The sequence below is a fragment of the Sarcophilus harrisii genome, chromosome 5 (genome assembly GCF_902635505.1).
Source record: "Sarcophilus harrisii chromosome 5, mSarHar1.11, whole genome shotgun sequence".
In the NCBI taxonomy this organism is placed as follows: Eukaryota; Metazoa; Chordata; class Mammalia; order Dasyuromorphia; family Dasyuridae; genus Sarcophilus; species Sarcophilus harrisii.
In genome coordinates this window covers 75,921,637-75,939,908 of record NC_045430.1, presented here as the reverse complement: position 1 = coordinate 75,939,908, position 18,272 = coordinate 75,921,637, and the positions used below count along the sequence as shown (strand labels likewise).

General features: G+C 36.8%; 1 protein-coding gene across 1 annotated transcript; it reads right to left on the bottom strand.

Annotated features, from left to right (window-relative positions):
• Nucleotides 1-3,209: 3,209 nt before the first annotated feature.
• AVPR1A (arginine vasopressin receptor 1A) lies at nucleotides 3,210-10,983 on the bottom strand. Its single transcript, XM_003770834.3, has 2 exons — nucleotides 9,433-10,983; nucleotides 3,210-5,526 (listed from the first exon to the last, which is right to left on the bottom strand). Exons 1-2 carry the CDS (start codon nucleotides 10,406-10,408, stop codon nucleotides 5,240-5,242), a joined length of 1,263 nt encoding a protein of 420 aa, XP_003770882.1. The 5' UTR covers nucleotides 10,409-10,983; the 3' UTR covers nucleotides 3,210-5,239.
• Between the last annotated feature and the right edge of the window lie 7,289 nt (nucleotides 10,984-18,272).

Sequence of the window (18,272 nt, the reverse complement as noted above, 5' to 3'; positions counted from 1 at the left end):
TCCTGTACAAATGACTAAGCCCTGTTTGGCTCAGTTTCCTCATCTATAAAATGAGCTGGTGAAGAAAATGGATCTTAACCAAGAGAATCCCAACCTGGGTCACAAAGAGTCAGGTATGACTGAACAGGTAATAGACATAGAGTATGGACCACAAGCCTAGCACTCTATCCTCGTACTTTTCTCTTCCCTTGAGCATGAGTTCAGAGTCTACCCACTACCTGGTAAACAGAGTCCATAGTTGAATTCCCATTACATATTGATACTACAAAAGCAGCACTGCAAAGGATAAAAATGAGCATACAAAAACAAACATCAGTCATACCATCATGACTAGTGAATCTATAATTGGCTATAGCCTCGTATATGCATCTCCCCCCCAAAAGCTACATAGTCCATGAATTGGAGAGCTTCCTCCTTTACACCCATTTAGAACAAATTACACATAAGTTTATACAAGCCTAATATATGACTTTAAAGATGGGACAATTTTTTTATGTGCTTTTAAAATAATGCTTCAAAGAGGAAAGGGGAGGTAAAATGGAATAAATTATATCACATGAAGAGATGAAAAAGACCTATTACATTTCAGGAAAAGAAAGGAGGGGGATGAGCATTACTTGAACCTTAATTTCATCAGATTTAGCTCAAAGAAAGAATATCATATGTACTAAGTTTGGTATAAAACCTTGTCTCATTTTGTAGGGAAGTAGGAGGGAAAAGGGGAAATAAAGGTGGGGCTAATAGAAGAGAGGGCAGAAGTAGAAGCGGAAAAGGATAAGAAAGGGGAGAGCAGCTGAAAAAAGGGAGGGCAGATTGAGGGAGGTGGTGGTCAAAAGCAAAACATTGGTGAGAAGGGAAAGGGGGAAAGGAGAGAGAAAACTATAATGTGGGAAAAATAGAATGGTGGGAAATACAGAGTTAAAATTATGCTTCAGTGTGAGAAGCAAGTCCTGTTTATATTTCAGTGAGAGAAGCAAATCCTGTTTATGCTTGTAAGAACTCATTCAGGTTATAGAAAAACCCATTCTTCCATTTGAAAAGCATGAAGTGTTCATTAAATAATTTTTAGTTAGGTAATATAATAAATGGATGTTCATGCATTTTTTAGCGTGGGGGCTACATATAATTATTAAACATAATTATTTCTTTCTTTTTCAATTTTACTTGGAAAAAAAAGCAATTTCTCAATAAGCCATAAGACTTCTTTGATATTAACAGAAATTCACCGTGTAGGACAAACATGTTAATGGATGAAGCAGTTTCATTTAAATATATTACAGGTAGGACCCAAAAAAGATTTTTGACAATTATAAAACTACAAATGTTCAAGATTTTGATTAATTGCTAAATATCTACACAAATGCATACATCTCCTTCCCCCAAATAATGAATTTGTTCTTGCCCACAAGTCTTCATTCTAATATATATATGCATAAATACACATATATGTGTATATATAAATATATATTTAACACAACAGTATGAGTCACATGATACACACACGTGTTTATGTCCTGTGTTCCTTAAATTATATATTATATTAATGCAATTCTTAAATATTCTACATGTAATTACTAAATATTACTTGATGAAAGATAATAAAGGCATTTTACATGCATATTTACACATACATATACATTTTTCTAGATCAGTTACTTCATGAATATAGGGAAGGGAACAAAGCTTATATATGATAATTACTATGTTAAGTTGTAGTAACTGATTGGTCACAGGGCTTATCAGGCTAGATTTGAACTAAGACCTTCCCTGACTCAAAGCCCAGCATATACCATCTAGGTTCTAGGGATCACCTGGAGAGGAAAGCAATTTTATATATTCTCTATGATTCTTACTAAGTCTTGGACAGTTGTCAACATCCTACCATCCAATAATGAGGTTTGATGACTTTGCTAGAGTCTCGTGGCCAATTATGTGTAAGAGGCCCTTGTACCTAAGGCTTTTTGATTCTGAGGCTATCCATCATGCCATACCTTCTCACTATTTATTTAGCTATTTAAAAGTTTCCTTAGATAAATATCCCCAAACTGGGTTCTTCCTATGAATAAAAAAATCATATCTTTTATGTCCAAATGGACATCACAAATATGCTTGTTCTCCCAAAGGCAAAAGAATGAATCAATCTGTTCTTTGCCCTCAAGTCTTCAATCTGTACTCCCATTACAACTAAATCACTCAGGCCAAAAAAAAATATATTTTTGAATTCTTTTTTTTTTAAATAGTTATTGTAGGGTGTCCTTAAAAATTTAGAGCAGTTTTAAGCCTATAATAAATTTTAATTGCTTAAATATGATCTCAAGTTTTAATAGCTTAAACCTACACTCAGATTTTTGGGAAACCTGGTAGTTCTCCAAGTGATAATATTTTTCTTGACATACTCTGCCTGTCTTTTTTGAAGAAACATACACACACACACACACACACACACATACACACAGACACTAGGGATTAACATACCTGTATTACTAACCCCAGAGAGAGAGCTGTGAGGAAAATGCTTTTAAACCTCTCAGCAGTATGTAGTTGTGAATTACTATTACCATGGCATATAATTATGAAGCAATTAGGTAGTACTTAGAGATGATTGAGCTTACCTATCCCTAATTTTACAATTGAAGAAATTTAGGACCAGAGTAATTAAATTGACTTATTCAGAATTAAAATTGGGATTTCCAGACTCTTAGCACTTTTCCATTATATCATGTTGCTTCATGAGAAAATTAGAGTCAAAAGGGATAAATTGACCTATGTCTTATTTCTTTCATATTCTTGAAAGACAGGACTCAAATTTGGTTGTCTTATTTAGAGGAAGGGAGTGTATTGCATCTACATGTGTAAATATGTCAAAATAAAGTCTATGTTGTAAGATTCCTGGATCACTTTGTTATTATAGGGTAGAATTTTGCTCAAAGAAAGTTTATCCAGAACACCCCCTCCCATCAAAAGTACTATATATTAATCCTCCATTTTATTTTGATTATGGAAATATCCTCTCTCTCCCCCTCTCTCCCTCTCTCCCTCTCTCCCTCTCTCCCTCTCTCCCTCTCTCTCCTCTCTCCCTCTCTCTCTCTCCCTCTCTCCTCTCTCCCTCTCTCCTCTCTCCCTCTCTCCTCTCTCCTCTCTCTCTCTCTCTCTCCTCTCTCTCTCTCTCTCTCTCTCTCTCTCTCTCTCTCTCTCTCTCTCTCTCTCTCTCTCTCTCTCTCTCTCTCTCTCTCTCTCTCTTCTTTCCTCCCTTTAAATGCAGATAAAAATCTTAAATGGTGTCTTTATATTTACCAAGTCTGAACAGGCTGTTGTTACAGAGTATTCTCACCTGTGGGGGCATCTCAAAGTATGCAATTATCTGCTTGAGCACAACGTTTGAAAGAAAGTCTTATCTTTAAGAAAACACAACTGTGATAACTTAAGGGTTGCCATTCATAAATTGCATTGCCCTTCCTCTCAACATCCCTTCCTCCTTTTTTCTTTTCATAATATATAGCACCTTAGGGAGTAAAATAATTAAAGATTTGGAATGGCAGAGGAATGAAGAGGCAAGATGATATTTTTCCACCCAGAGGCATGCTTCCTGATGCATATGTCTTAGTGTCTTATCTACAAAGAAGGGAAAAAATAGCTTTCCTCATATCAAACACACATGTCCACATGCAACAATAATGTCAAAAGCAAATATCATTTGCTCTAAGGAACCCAAAGCATTTATAATGTTTCATAAAAACCCTGGCATCATTTCCACGAGGAAAGTAGAGGGCAAGCATAATGGGCTGAAAAGCACACTGAGTTCCCTAATAATAGATGCTATGTAAACAGAAAAGGCAAAATTATAATTTGCCCTTGTTCAGAAATCAACTAAATGGATGGTTTAGGCCCTTAATTCACCTGTCTCTAAAGGTAAGCATTTCTTACCTTAAAACAAGACTTTGCTTCAAAATGAATTATTTTCCTGTCCATTGGAAACATTTCCCGATGAATCAGCAGAGCTATATTTGCATTTTAGAATTTTGATAACCCAGACACTAAACCATCCATATTAGTGGATAAAAATAAACAGTATGTTTCTGAGTGCACTAGTGCTATAAAAATGCCAAGTGGCAAGAGGGGTCTGGGGCCAAAAGCAAAGGTCAAGGCAATTTCAGTATCAGGGGAATAAATCTATATTCAATGTTATTCTTTCAAAAACTTAGAATTTTACTATTTTAAAGAAGCAAAGACAAAAAATACCAGCTTCCCATATTTCTGTTTGGTGCAGAAAAAAGTGTCTTAAAGTGCTGTCAGGGATTCAAATTTTCTTGATTTTGCCACTTCATATCTATGTGATTTTCAGTCTCAACTTTTCTTGATCTCACTCTGCTTTTCTGTTTCTTTAAAAAAAAAAAAAAGAAAGAAAGAAAGCTGGGTATTGAACTCAATGACTTCTGAAATCCTTTCCCTCTCTAAATCTCTACCCCCATAGCTTTTTAAAAAACAGTTCTAGGAACTTCTTTATATATGAAAACCCCACAAGATAACCATCATTTTCCATTTCTAAGGTGGAAATATGTTAGTATGAGAAGCTTTCTTCTCTGGTCTAAGGCTTCAGCAGTTCATCCATAGTTCCAGATTACAAGTTGCAGAGAGATGGTCTCATGCTCAAAGGCAGTAGTAAGATAACACCTCCATTTTTTTTTTGCATAAAGTTAATGAGAAGGACCTAGGATACCTGTCCTCAACTTACTTTTGTGGCAGCAGAGATCATTTCCTCAATTTCCTGAGACACTGATTGCTTTGAACTGTTTTTAATTCCTTTCAGGGGGTGGGTGGCTTGTAATTAATCAAAAGTGGTGCTTCTAAAGTAAATGAATATTATAATAAACTAATCACGCATTAGTTATTTTGGGAACAAATAGAAAAGAATAAAACCGAAGAGGGGTGGGGAGGAGGGAAGGAGAGATGGTTTGGGGGGGGGGAAATATTTGACTATGATTTTTTCCTTTAGAAAAATAACTTCAATTCTTCCAGGAGGAATCACTTTTCCAGATTTTAGCAAAGTGAGTTTTCAATAACAATTGCTACAAAATTATTTACTGCTTTGTTTACAACAGTGAGAGAAGCTCTCTAGAAACGCAGTACCATACACTTAAATTGCATTTCAAATGCTTCTTATGCTCCAATGATTCCTGGCTTTGCCCACCTAAAGTTTTCAATCGTTTCTCAAGGAAGTCTCACTGCATAGACAGAGGAGTCAGGTTGAAATAGGAATGAACCTGATAGACTTGGAAGATTTAGGGGAGTCTTTCCAGGTGTCTGTGCTATTTGTGGGGCTTCGGTTGTTGGTGAAAGAAGTCTGTCTTCTGCTCAGGCTGTCAGAATCTTCTTTACTCAATGGTTGTTTCATTTTTCGACAGCAGGGAAAACTCTGTATACAGTCTTGTAGGAGGTGGCCACTGAAAAACATGTAAATCCAGGGGTTGCAGCAGCTGTTCAGGGAGCCCAGTAAAGCAGTGATGGTAATGGCAGGGTTCTCAGATTCTGTACAAAAAGTAAGACTGAATTATTTTACTAGGATTGAGAGGGTGGCAAAAATTACAGTTTAAAATGTTCATTTCAAAGCTAATATTAGAAATGTACAGCTTTTGTCTAGGGATCAATATATTGATACATTAATAAAGGAAACAAATACTAGAAGAAAGCCAGAAAGATGTAAAGAATTGCACAAGATGACAGGATGTGAATAGGCTGCAGTCTGTATTTCTGGAGGGTCTACTTATGATCAGATATAAGAACCACGAAATGTATATCCCAAAAGCTTAGGCACAAGCACAGAGATTTACACACATTAGGCTTTCTTAAGTGTTTGCTGGAGTTCATTCCATTTGACTCATCCAAGGTCATGCAGGTCTCCTATTCTAGTAATAACATTTATTTAGGTTAACAAATGTCAGATTTAAAAAGACCTATTTTGAAAGTGTCCTATTATTTTCTAACAAATGCTCTTAATGAAATTTAACTTCTTAAAACCTTATTACTGTTTAGGATCCATAGAAGTTATCATCCACAAGAAGAGGAGTTCTTAACCTTCTCTGTGTCATGGGCTACTTTGCTAATCCATTGAAAACTATTTCCCAGGATAATTAAAATATATAAAATAAAATGCAGAGATTCACGATGGAAAAAAATTATACTGAAATAACAATATGAACATATTTTAAAAATTCACATATCCCAATTAAAGAACCTCTGCTTTGAGTACAAAGGTACATCTTAATTACTTGACGATAATCTTCAATTAATGGATTTAATTAATTTTAATTACTTGATAATAATCTATTAAATAATTTGTGGGGAACTGGAGCAATATACTAAAATGGACCAATAAAAATGTTGTCTAGCGATTAATAGGAAGAGAATGTTGCTTGTAACTTGATTCATTTATAAAATGGTTCCCTAATTGAAATACCAAGAATCAAATAGAATAGATTCTAAAATAGCTGAGATTATTTAAACAGAGTGGTGAGGAGATTCATACTATTTGAGAATTATTTGAAGGAACTTAGTCTGATTGCCAGGAAAAGAAACGATTAAGAGCAGTGGTGGGGAGGCAATATAGTTGTCTTCAAGAATTTGTAAGGATGCTCTAGGGAAGTAGGATGGAACTGTTTTTCTTGGAACAAGAGGGTAGAACTGGGAATAATAGCTGGAAGCTACTGAGAGTCAGATTTCAACTTTATGTGAGAAAAAATATCAAAATAATTACAACTGTCAAAAATAGAATGGACTGCTTTTGGAGATAGTGAATTCCTCAATACTAGAGGATTCATCCTCCTGAGTTCAAATATGGCCTCAGACACTTAGTGGTGTCTTGGGCAAGTCACTTAACCTTATTTGCCTCAGTTTCCTCATCTGTAAAATGTACTGAAGAAGGAAATGGCAAAACACTCCAGTATCTTTGCCAAGAAAACCCCAAATGAGGCCATGAAGAGTTGGGGAAGACTGAAAATGATTTAACAACAACAAAATAGACAAGTCTATGTATTTGTATTTATCCCACTGATTCCAGCAATGATTATGGAAATGTGAGATTGGTATTTAGTGCTTTTAAAAAATCTAACATCAAATATGATGAACTATTAAACTAGAATTTTTTAGGACATAACTAGTACAATTCTATTTCTTCTACTTTACTAGCAAACTATGTTATTTTGAGACAATCTTAAATAATAAGATTTTAAAAGTCAAATCCTATTAAGAGCATTTGTTAGAAAGAAAATAGTAGAAAGCTTTCAAAATATATCTCTTTTTAAATCACAATTCTCTGATCCTATCGGATACTTGTTAACCTAAATAAGTATTATTACTAAAACAGGAGACCTACATGATGTTGGATATTCAAACCTCCCTGGCTCTTAGTTTTCTCATTCATAAGATGTGTGGGTATCTTAGAGGATCTCAGAAGGCCCTTGTACTTATCACATTCTTTATATGCTATATATATTTCATCTTTTGCAAAAGGAGACTTATATGTGTTCTGTTCCTTTTCTTAAAATGAAAAAAAATCTATTAACGTTTTTCTTTATTGTTCAAATTTAGACTATCAGCATGTCAACACAATTTTATAGTGCTGTTCTTTAAATATAAAAATACTGTCCCTTTTCATCAGGGATTTTTATCAAGATCTGAAACTGTGACAAAAATAGTCTAGTGTCTTAGCAGTATGTAAAAAGGTGTTTTCATAATTGTTTTTTGATATTGATGATACAATGTTTAGATTGATTTTCATATGTGGTTGGCAATATTAACAGAAAACACAGTAGTTGTAGACTATAAACTGTAGGCAAAATTTTTTTAAATGTTTTCTGTTATTTCTTATATATTTAAAACACATTTTGTAGAAGTATAAAAGTTCATTATCAGCTTAAATGGCATTAATCTTTGAGTAATTTGCTGGGAAAATGTAGCTCTATAGAATGTAGAATATACATTTTAACATGTTCCATTAAAAAAAAAAGATATCTACTTTGCTATAAGTATGTTGTTGTCCACAAAGTTTCAGGTAAAATATTTGAATTTGGGGAAAAAACTTTTTCTTTAGGAAAGAGCAGAATTATTTTTTTTTAAGTTTATGAACAGCTAAAGAAGTCTGAATCTCTAGAAGAAGCAGTTAAATGAAATTAATGTTCCCAGTTTGGAAAGAGATTAGAAGATAAAGATGCAAGGTAGTGGCCTTAAAAAAATATAAAATCTGGAGCACTTAGAGAACTTGTTTTCAATTTCTGACTTTTCCATATGTTGACAATGTGAAGTTTTATTTATCTTTATCAACATTCAACTAGAATCTTGATAGTTAAGTGAGAATGATTCCAGATGATCTTTAAATGCTTCCCAGCTTTAAAATTCTATGGATCCTATCTAGTACATTTATCAGACAAGTGCAGTATACCAATGCAGTAGCTTGGTATAAAAGATCTGTAACTCTTTGCTTCTTATGAACAAAATTCATTTTGAAAGACTGCCCAGTTACACTTATTAGCATTTCAAGGTGGACTTATAGAAGAGAAAGGAGCTGAGTTAAACTTAAAATCAAAATCCAGCTTTCATGAAAGGCTTTGGGGAACATCTCACCCTGAATTATCTAATGTAGTCATTTTAAAGGACATAAGACTGAATGTTAAATGATTCTGTGAAATCTGTGAAATTTCTGTGAAATCTCCATGATGGTTTCCAGTACTGATAGGGTTCCAGAATCAACAACCTGTGGCAGCCAAAATTCATGGATAATCTTATTTACCAGAATGTCTGTGGATTTTTACCAACCAATAAAGGAGAAATTTTGCAAAATTCTTAAGGTTATTCAATTTTCTGTTTAAAGCCTGTGTAATTACATATGCATCAATAGGAAATGGTAATCTCTGGGTTTTTCAGGTTGGTTGGTACATTACACATTTTAAATGAAGTTTTCCTTCCAAAAGAAATAAAAGGTGGTGGTGGTGGGGGGAAACCTGCCTTTCTGAAGGCCTAGACCAGTGCTTCAAGGAAATTCTATAAATGTTTTCTTCTGCAAATTTAAAATATTTCAATATACATTTCTGGGAAAGAAAACTGGGGCTGGGGCACAGTGGGGATACACCAGTCAAGAGAAAAACCTCGAGTCCCTATTTTCTTGGACCCCCCTCTCCCTATATCTTTCCCCTATTGTTCCAGCTATCATTCCCTCTTCTCTGCCTCTTTGTATTTCTGTTGTCTCTGTGTTTTTCTATTTTGGTATCTATCTGTTTCTGTATCTGTCTGAGGAGCCTCTGTTTCTATCCCTCTGCTTTGGTCTCTGTCTGCTACTTTCCATCTCTGTCTACCTCTGCCTCTGTCTCCTCGTTCTGCTCTGTCTCTCCAGGTCTCTGTCCGTTAGACTCCCTTCCCCTTCCCCGCCCCCCAGGGACTTACCGGTCCAGTAGGACTGCTGGTCCCAGACAGACCACATCTGGACTATGAAGAAGGGCGCCCAGCACACGATGTAGGCTGTCACGATCACGAAAGTCATCTTCACCGTGCGGATCTTGGCCCGGGAAATGGACTTGATACTGCTGACACAGGGGGCCAGCAGGAGCCCCTTGCGCAGGGCTCCGGCGGCTGCCTCCTCTTCCTCCTTGGTCCTCACGGTGGACGTCTTGCCGCGGATATTCCGCCAGATGTGGTAGCAGATGAAGCCGTAGCAGGTACCCAAGATGATGACGGGGGCCACGAAGATGCCTCCGGTCATCCAGGTCACGTAGGCGCGGAGCCCCCAGGGCTGGACGAAGTTGGCCCAGCAGTCGCGAGCCTTGGTGACGTTGTTGACCTCGATCATGGAGAAGATGAAGTACTGGGGCGTGCTGAGCACGAAGCTCAGCGCCCAGGCTGCGGCGATCATGACCCGGGAGCGCCGGGCAGGTTGCTGCAGAGTTTTCAGAGGGTGACACACCGCGATGTAGCGGTCGGCGGTCATCACCACTAGCATGTACGCCGAGGCGAACATGGCGAAGACTTGCAGGTGCTTGACGACGCGGCACAGACCGTCGGGGCCGCGGAAGCGGTAGGTGATGTCCCAGCACAGCTGGGGCAACACCTGGAAGAAGGCGACGGCCAGGTCGGCTAGGCTGAGGTGGCGGATGAAGAGGTGCATCCGAGACGTCTTGCGCGGGGTGCGGTGCAAGGCCAGAAGGACGCTGCTGTTGCCCAGCACAGCCACCACGAAAGTCGCAGCCAGCACGGTGATCTCCAGCTTGGCCAGCTCCTCGTTCCGATTGTCGCCCCCCGAGATATCCAGGCTCCCGTTGGGGGCTGCCGTGGGGCTGCTGGCCGAAGACCCCCAAAGACTGGAGTTACCGGGTGCAGCTGTCCAGGAGGGCAAAGCCCCACCGGGGAAACGCGTGCTGCCCATCGGGCCCCCGCTTCACCCTCCCTTCTTCACTTAGATCTTCCTTCTCTCGAGTCTCTTGCTGTCTCACTACACTTTGTCTTCAGCTGCCCCCAATTTTGACCCTTTCTTCTGTCCTCGGTTCCCTTCTGTGTCTGTCTGTCTATCTGTCTCTTTCTCTGTGTCTCTGTCTCTCTTTCTCTCTCTCCTTCCAGGGCTCAAAGTTTGCCTCTGGGTTGCTTCCCCCCAGTCCTGCTTCTCTCTTCCTCTCCCTTTTTGTTAGTGCCGGGGAAATCTTGGAGGCGAGGAGTCTGTAAGGATCGCGAGTGTGTCACAATTATTTATGCCGGATTTGTTTTCCCCGGAAAGGCGCTCCCATCTCAGTGGCTGTTGATCGCTTGATGCCAAACCCCTTTTTTTCCACATCGGTGATTTGTTCTTTTTGCCTCAGTGCTGTAAGGGAGGAGCTGGGGCTCCCGCTAGTCCCACGGTAGAACATCTGGAGACAGCGGGGACTCAGGCGCGCGTCTCTTTTCTTCAATGAGCAGGACGTTTCAATTCTCCTTTACCCATCTGTCTGTGTTCACTTTGGCCACACTACTCACCTACTACCTCCTTATTTTAGTTCGTCAGACTTTGGGAATAAAAACACCAATTTCCAGTTTGACCAATGGGGAATTACGCAGGTCACTCTTATACTTGGACCCCAGAGTACATAGTTGAGCAATTGTTTTTCAGTCTTTTAATTCCCACCTTCCTACCCCCATTGCTCTTTTCCAAACTACTGAAACACTTCGTAAAGTATTACTCCTTTTTCCACTAAGGCACAAATGCTGGTCTAACCAGTGGGGTCTCTTCACAACTGCCCAATTTCACACCTAATACATTATCTTCTCTTCCCTTGGTATGAATATGAATTGAATAGTTCCTTCTCCCCTGCCTCAAGGCTGATCCCGCATCTGCTCTACAACAGAGAAGGAAGAATTTCCTTGCTTCCACTTGCACCCGTCCATGTAAAGCTGCACAGTTCTCTCAAAAGGAGAGAATTCTCTTTTTCAGTGCAGGGTTCAGATTTCACTGCAAGGAGACTACCTAAAAGGGAAGTTGGGAGCCCCAGCCTGAATTTTTGGAACCAGAAACGCAGCTGAGGATAGTTCAGGAATGAACGATAAAATAGCATCCTTCAGGGGCTGAAGTCTTAGCTCCTCTGGTCACAAGAATTGGTCTCGTTTAGCTGAAAAACAGCAAAAATAAGTTGAATCCGTAACTCTCAAGGCCAGCGGCAGGCGCAGCAAGAAGCATGACTGCCCACAAGCCAGTACTCACGGGTAAAAAGCAGGCATAATCTAGAGTTTGGGGGGATTGAAGTAGGGAAAGTGAAGAAGAGGTAGAGGAAAGTTAGTAAAGTGAAAAAGAAGGTTTTGAACTCATCTTTAGTGTGGAATCTGGCTACAATCTGCTTCTATAGAAGCAAATGAATGGCACTCTCCCCTTACACTCTGCTCAATCTTCTTATAGTCTTTTTTTTCTTTTTAAATCTTTTTTATTTGACATTTAGGGAGACGTTTAGGCAGACGGTTTAACGTCTCCCCTAAGAGCTGCAAGGGGAAACTTTTTTCAGATGCATTTCATGAAAATTCTGTATAAATGTATATATAAGTGCAAATCCATTTTTCTTGGGTTTTTGTGATTACCCTGACTTAGGATAAGCATGTTTGAAGTCATCTTGTCTCCCTAGAAAATTCTGCTTCTTCTGGATTTGTAATCAGAGTCCCTGAGTTCATATCTATTTCTTAGTCCTTACCATTTATGTGACATTGAGGCACTCATTTTAATCCTTCTGACCTTTAGCTTTCTTCCTAATCTCTAAAATGATAGTAGAGGATTTAAATGACTTTTGAGGGCCCTTCCACTCTAGAACCAAGATTCATGGTGTGGATAAAGACAATAAACAGACTCACTATGAATTTGCATATTTCCTGATTTTTTTTTTTTTTTCCTGAAGCAATTGGGATTAAGTGACTTGTCCAGGATCTCACAACTAAGAAGTGTTAAGAGTTTGAGGCCTCATTTGAACTTCAGGTTCTTCTGATTTGACGCCCGGTGCTCTATTCACTTTGTCATCTGGCTGTCCTCTTGATATTTGTTCATCCTGTAGTGAAAAGAATTTAGACCTAAGAGTCTGAAGATGAATCATAGATCTGACTTTGCCACCAGAGGGACCCTGATCAAATTACTTGACTTTTTAAAGGCTCAGCTTTCTTATCAGTAAAATGGACAAAATAGCATCTACTCTGGCTACTTTTTAACTTTTTCACATAGGATTGTTCTCATTCAAAGAAAACTGCATTCCCTCATGTGCTGGAAAGCACACTGAAAGTTCAAACATATAATCTGGTTTTTATTTATAGTTCAGACCACTAACCTTCCTGAGCCTAAATTCTTCAACTATAAAATCAAATAAGATATCAATTTCGAGCTGGAGGAGACCCTAGAGATCATTTAGTCCAATCCCAGAATTTTATATATAAGGAAAAAGAATAGAGAATTTACAGATTTACCAAGATTATACAGGTAATAGGTAACAGCACTGGGTTTTGAACCTAGTTTCTTTGATGCTAGTCTTCATGTTCTTTCCACCAGATAATCTAAAAGAAATTTGCAAAACTTGGACTTATGTGGTTGGGTTTGCACTCCAGCTCATCTAGTGAAAATATCACTGGTTAACATTGAATTTGATTCCTCCATATGTACAGAACAGATGAACTCTGATGCATCACACTGTATTATTTCAAAGTAATATCCTATAAAGGAAAGAGTGGGAGAGAAGAAAAGAGGTAGTGGATTGATTACCAGACTGTTAGTTCTGAAGATCACCTGGCAGGATAAGATATCAGACTCTGAGATCCTTTCTTGAACTAAACTATCAAGCATTCAAACTTTACTGAAGAAAGTACAACTTGGGCCGGCCACATTGTTTGAATGCCAAATGTATGCTTGCCAAAAAGACTGTTTTATGGAGAATTCACACAGGGCAAGAATTCACTTGGTGGTCTGAGAAAGTGATACAATAACACTGTCAAATTCTCTCTTAAGAACTTTGGAATTGATTGCACAAAATGGGAGACATGAACACAGAATTTCCCAGCAAGGAGTGCCCTCATTAAGCAAGGCATACCCTCATCAAAGAAGGTACAATGATCTATGGACAAAACAGAATTGAAGTAGCTCAGAAGAAAAGGAAAATGCACAAAATGAGAAAATTCACCCCAAATGTTCATATGGACTATTTGTGTCCTATCTGTGGCAGAGCATTCCAAGATGAAATTGGTTTGATCAGCCACAGTTGGACATATTATCACTTGACTCTAACATAATGATATTATTTTGGTCTTCTTTGAGAAGGAAAGCTAGCAACCAACAAACCTGTAAAGTCTAATTTCCCTTCCATATAAATATAAATAATACCTCCTTATTTATAATATTTATTCCATTCATAGAATAATAGCTTTAATTTATAATGCTTATTAATCATATGCTGCTCATTTTTCTTTCCAATATTTTGCACTCAAAAAGCTGTCTTTTAGGGTGTAAATGTGTCCCTTGGGATACAGCAATTAATTATTACTTTGAGCACATAGTTTGTAATTAATTTACTCAGAGAACAATGGTCATGCAGTTGATGTGTTTTATGTGAAACTATTATTGTGTGATACAGATCTATCTAAAAAGTTTTAATTATCAAAGCACTTGAATGAATTCATAAATCACAAGACATTTTCCCTTATGGAAACATCTAGTAAGTCTTCAGTGGTCAGAAAAATCTGGGGATAAAAGGTTTAGAATTCAAAGAGTCATTAAAGGTTTTCAAGTCTCTCTCTTTACCTATCTTAAATCTTTTTATCAAGTTTCATGTAGTTTAAATACTAGAATATTGTATTTTATTTAGAAAAATCACCTTCCAATGATTTTCTTTAATGAGAAGCATTTCTAAAGTTAATGAATTTGCTATACTAGAAAGAGTGCTGGACTTGAATTCTGGCTTTATCACTTACTAGTTCTGTGAAATCAGGCAAAATCACTTAAATTCTATGACTCTCAATTTTCTAAGCTGTAGAAATGGGGGAATGATCCTTACAGTACCTATCTCATGGTGTAATTATGAAGAAAGAATTTTTATGCTTTCTGTGGAATATAATAATCAACAATACACATTCATGTATTCATTTATCCATCAAATTGACACTATTGATTGTACCTTTGAGTGATTTATCAATTAGCTTCTTTTCTCCAAGAATAAAAAAAGGTCTAGGGTTTTTAAAAAACACGTTGTTTTAGAAGCTAGCATATCATAATTTATGTTATGTTTGTCTGTATTTGTATTGCATATTGAATTGAAAACAGCTTATATGATATTCAAAGAGACTATTACTAGTGGTTATTTCAAGAAGACTTTCCATGCCATTTCTGGAATTTGGCTTCATTCTTGAAGGGTATGAATCCTACCCATTCAATAATCATTTCTATGCAGACAACTTTAGATTTATATATTCAGACCAAGTCTCTCTCCTGAGAGACTTTTTAAAGTCTCCTAGCTTTATTTACCAACCGTCTATTAGATATTTGGATCTGATAGTTTCTTGTGTATCTCAAACTCAACAAGTTCCAAACAGAATTCAATATCTTTTCTCCAAATTGTCTCTCTCTTGAACCAATTTATTTATTTTGATGGTGCCATCATTTTTCAAATTATCCCATTGCCCATTCTCAGAGTCATTTTTAACTCCTCACTCTTCTTTTCCCATTTATTTGGTTAGTTACTAAGTTTTGATAGTTTTCTTTCTACCACCTCTCTTGCAGATGCACTTTTCTCCATTCACTTGAATGGAGAGTTTAGTAGTTAATCTAATACCTCTTCTTTTCTTTCCCATGCTTTCCTTTTCAGGTATCACTATGAAATGATATACTGTGATGCATCTAAGTTAATCTGTCTTCTACATATGGAGGAATCAATTTAAATGTTAAGTAATGATAACATTTCCACTAGATTTATGCAATAGCCTCCCAATTGGGTTTTTTTTTTTTTTTTGGTCTCAAATCTCTCCCCTTTCCATACTATACACAAAGATGCCATACTGATAATCTTGAGGCAAAGAACTGACCATGTCTCTTCCTGCTCAAAAAACTCCAGTTTTCTCCAGGATCTAATACAAATGACTCCATCTGACATTTAAAGTGCTTTATAAGGTTTCCGTTTCCAGGTTTGTAATCTTGCCTTCATGCATTCTGAAGTTCAGCCAAACTGATCTAACTTTCACACTTGACTTTCCATAACCTATCTCTGTTTCTGCGTGGCTAATTGGCTCCCATACCTGGAATGTACTCCTCAACCCCATTTCTTAAAATCCACTCTCATAAAGTTGTAAAGAATCAAATGATGCATTGTGATTAACCACCAGTTTTTCTTCTCAAGTAAAAAATATTTCACTAGAAAGAAAATGAATATCTACTACTTTACATTTTAATATACATTATGCTATATCTATTACAGCTTTATGACACTGAAATTTCCCCGCTATTTTAACTCTCAAAATAAATTTAGAAGACAAAATTGCCAAGTACTGTCAAGAATGATAAGTTACTAAATTAAAAAAAAATTGATGATGGGATCATTGTTTTAGATTACTCATGGATGACACAATGGTATTTCCATTAAAATTTGCCCTCATAGAGCTGTGAAGTCAAATGGTACATTGTGGTTAGCCACCATTCTTTCAATGTTTAATTTTTTATGCCCATATGAAGAATTTCTGTATATTCCAACTGCTAATATTCTTTTCCAATTTATCTTATATTGATTTTGCAGATTTGTAAATAATTATTTTACACATTTTGTGTGTGTATGTTGCATGCCTCTGTCTATAAGATATGAATTTCTTTATGGTAGGGATTATTTATTTTTGTATCACTTATGTTTAATGTAGTGCTCATTACACAGCAAATACTTTACTTATTGAAAATTCTACCTTCGAGGAGTTCACATTTTAATGAGGGAGATAATATTCAAACAATTATTTGTGTGCAACATATATACATATTATAAATGTGAGATAATTTCAGAAGGAAGGTATTTGCTGTAGGAGAAGGAGGAAGGAGGGAGGCCTTTTGAATTAAGTAGGATTTGTGTTGAATTTTGAAGAAATAGAGAGAAGTCAGGAAGTAGAGGTGGAAAGGGAGAGCATTCCAGTCATGATGGATAACCACTGAGAAGGCATGAGCTTGGTTTATAAAGGATGAGACTGGTAGTCAAGAAAAAGAAAACCATTGAAGATAGGAAGAGACCAGCCTGTAAAGGGCTTTAAAAGACAAATCAAGGATTCTTTGTCTGATCCTGGAGGTAATAAGACATTGGGATTTATTGGAGGTTGGGAGGAATGGAGTAGCAATATACTTAGATTTGTGCATTAAGATCTATTTGGCAGTTGAGTAGCAGATGGATTGGAGTGGGAAAAGATTAGGGGGAAATCAACCAGAAGTCTATTGCAATAATCAAGATATGGCATTATGATGATGACTATTTGAATTAGGAGAAAGGCTATATATGGCAAATGTTATGAAGGTGGAAACCATAAAATGTGGCAATGGGACAAAAATCTCAGGGGAAATAATGGAAAAAAAGAGAAAAAGCAGGGAGTCTAGCAGTACTGGATCTTAAACTATACAATGAAGCAGTAGTCATTAAAATAACTTGGGGCTGCCAGAAAAATAGAACAATTGCCTTCAGGAACAGACTAGGTACACAAGGCATAGAAGTGATTAAATATAATAGCACTATGTTCAGTAAATGCCCAAAGACCAAATACTAGGGTAAGGATTCACTATTTGACAAAAACTGCTGGAAAAAATGGGAAAGGAATTGGATAAATAAAGCAACAACTCATACCCTTTACCATAATACACTCCAAATGGATATATGACTCACATTTAAAAAAGGTTATCCTATAAACAAATTTTAGAACTATGTATAGGAAAAGAGTTTTTGGACCAAAGAGAGTGTGGAGAAAATCCCAGAAGAGAACATGCATAATTTTGATGACATGAAATTTTAAATCTTTTGCACAAACAAGATCAATTCAGTTAAAATTAGAAGGGAAACACAATAGGAAAAAACCTCTTTGCACATTTTCCCAATTAAGGTTTGATATCTAAAATATCATGGAACTTGTGAAGTATATATGAATAAGAGCCATTTGTCAATAAATAAATGGTCAAGGGATAGAAAGAGACAATTTTCAAAAGAAGAAATGAAATCCATCAACAGTTTTATGAAAAAATGCTTTAAATCATTAAAAATTAAATGAAACTTAATTGAAAACAATTCAGAACTTCTACATCAGAACCATCAGATTAGCAAAGATGAAAAAAGAAAATTACAATTGTTGAAAGGGATGTAGAAGGACAGGTATCCATTCTGGAAAGCAGTTTAGAACTGTAGCCCTAAAAGCTACCAAACCTCACATATCCTTTGACTCAGAAATTCCACTATTAGATGTATATCCTAAAGAAAGCAATGACAGAAAGGCCCTATATGCACAAAATTATTTATACAGTACTTTTTTGTTGTATACAAAATTTGGAAGCAAAATGGGTTAGGGTTGTAGAGTAGATGAATAAATTATGGTATTTAAATGTAATGATATGTGACTGCATTGTAAGCAATGACTCAAGGAACAGATCAGTGAAATTTGGGGAGATTTGTATGAGATGACACAATGTAAGTGAAGAGAACCAGAACAATTTATTCATTGACCACAGCTTTGTAAAAGACAACTCTGCCAATTGATAAATGGTCAAAGTATATGAACAGACAATTCTCAGACGAAGAAAT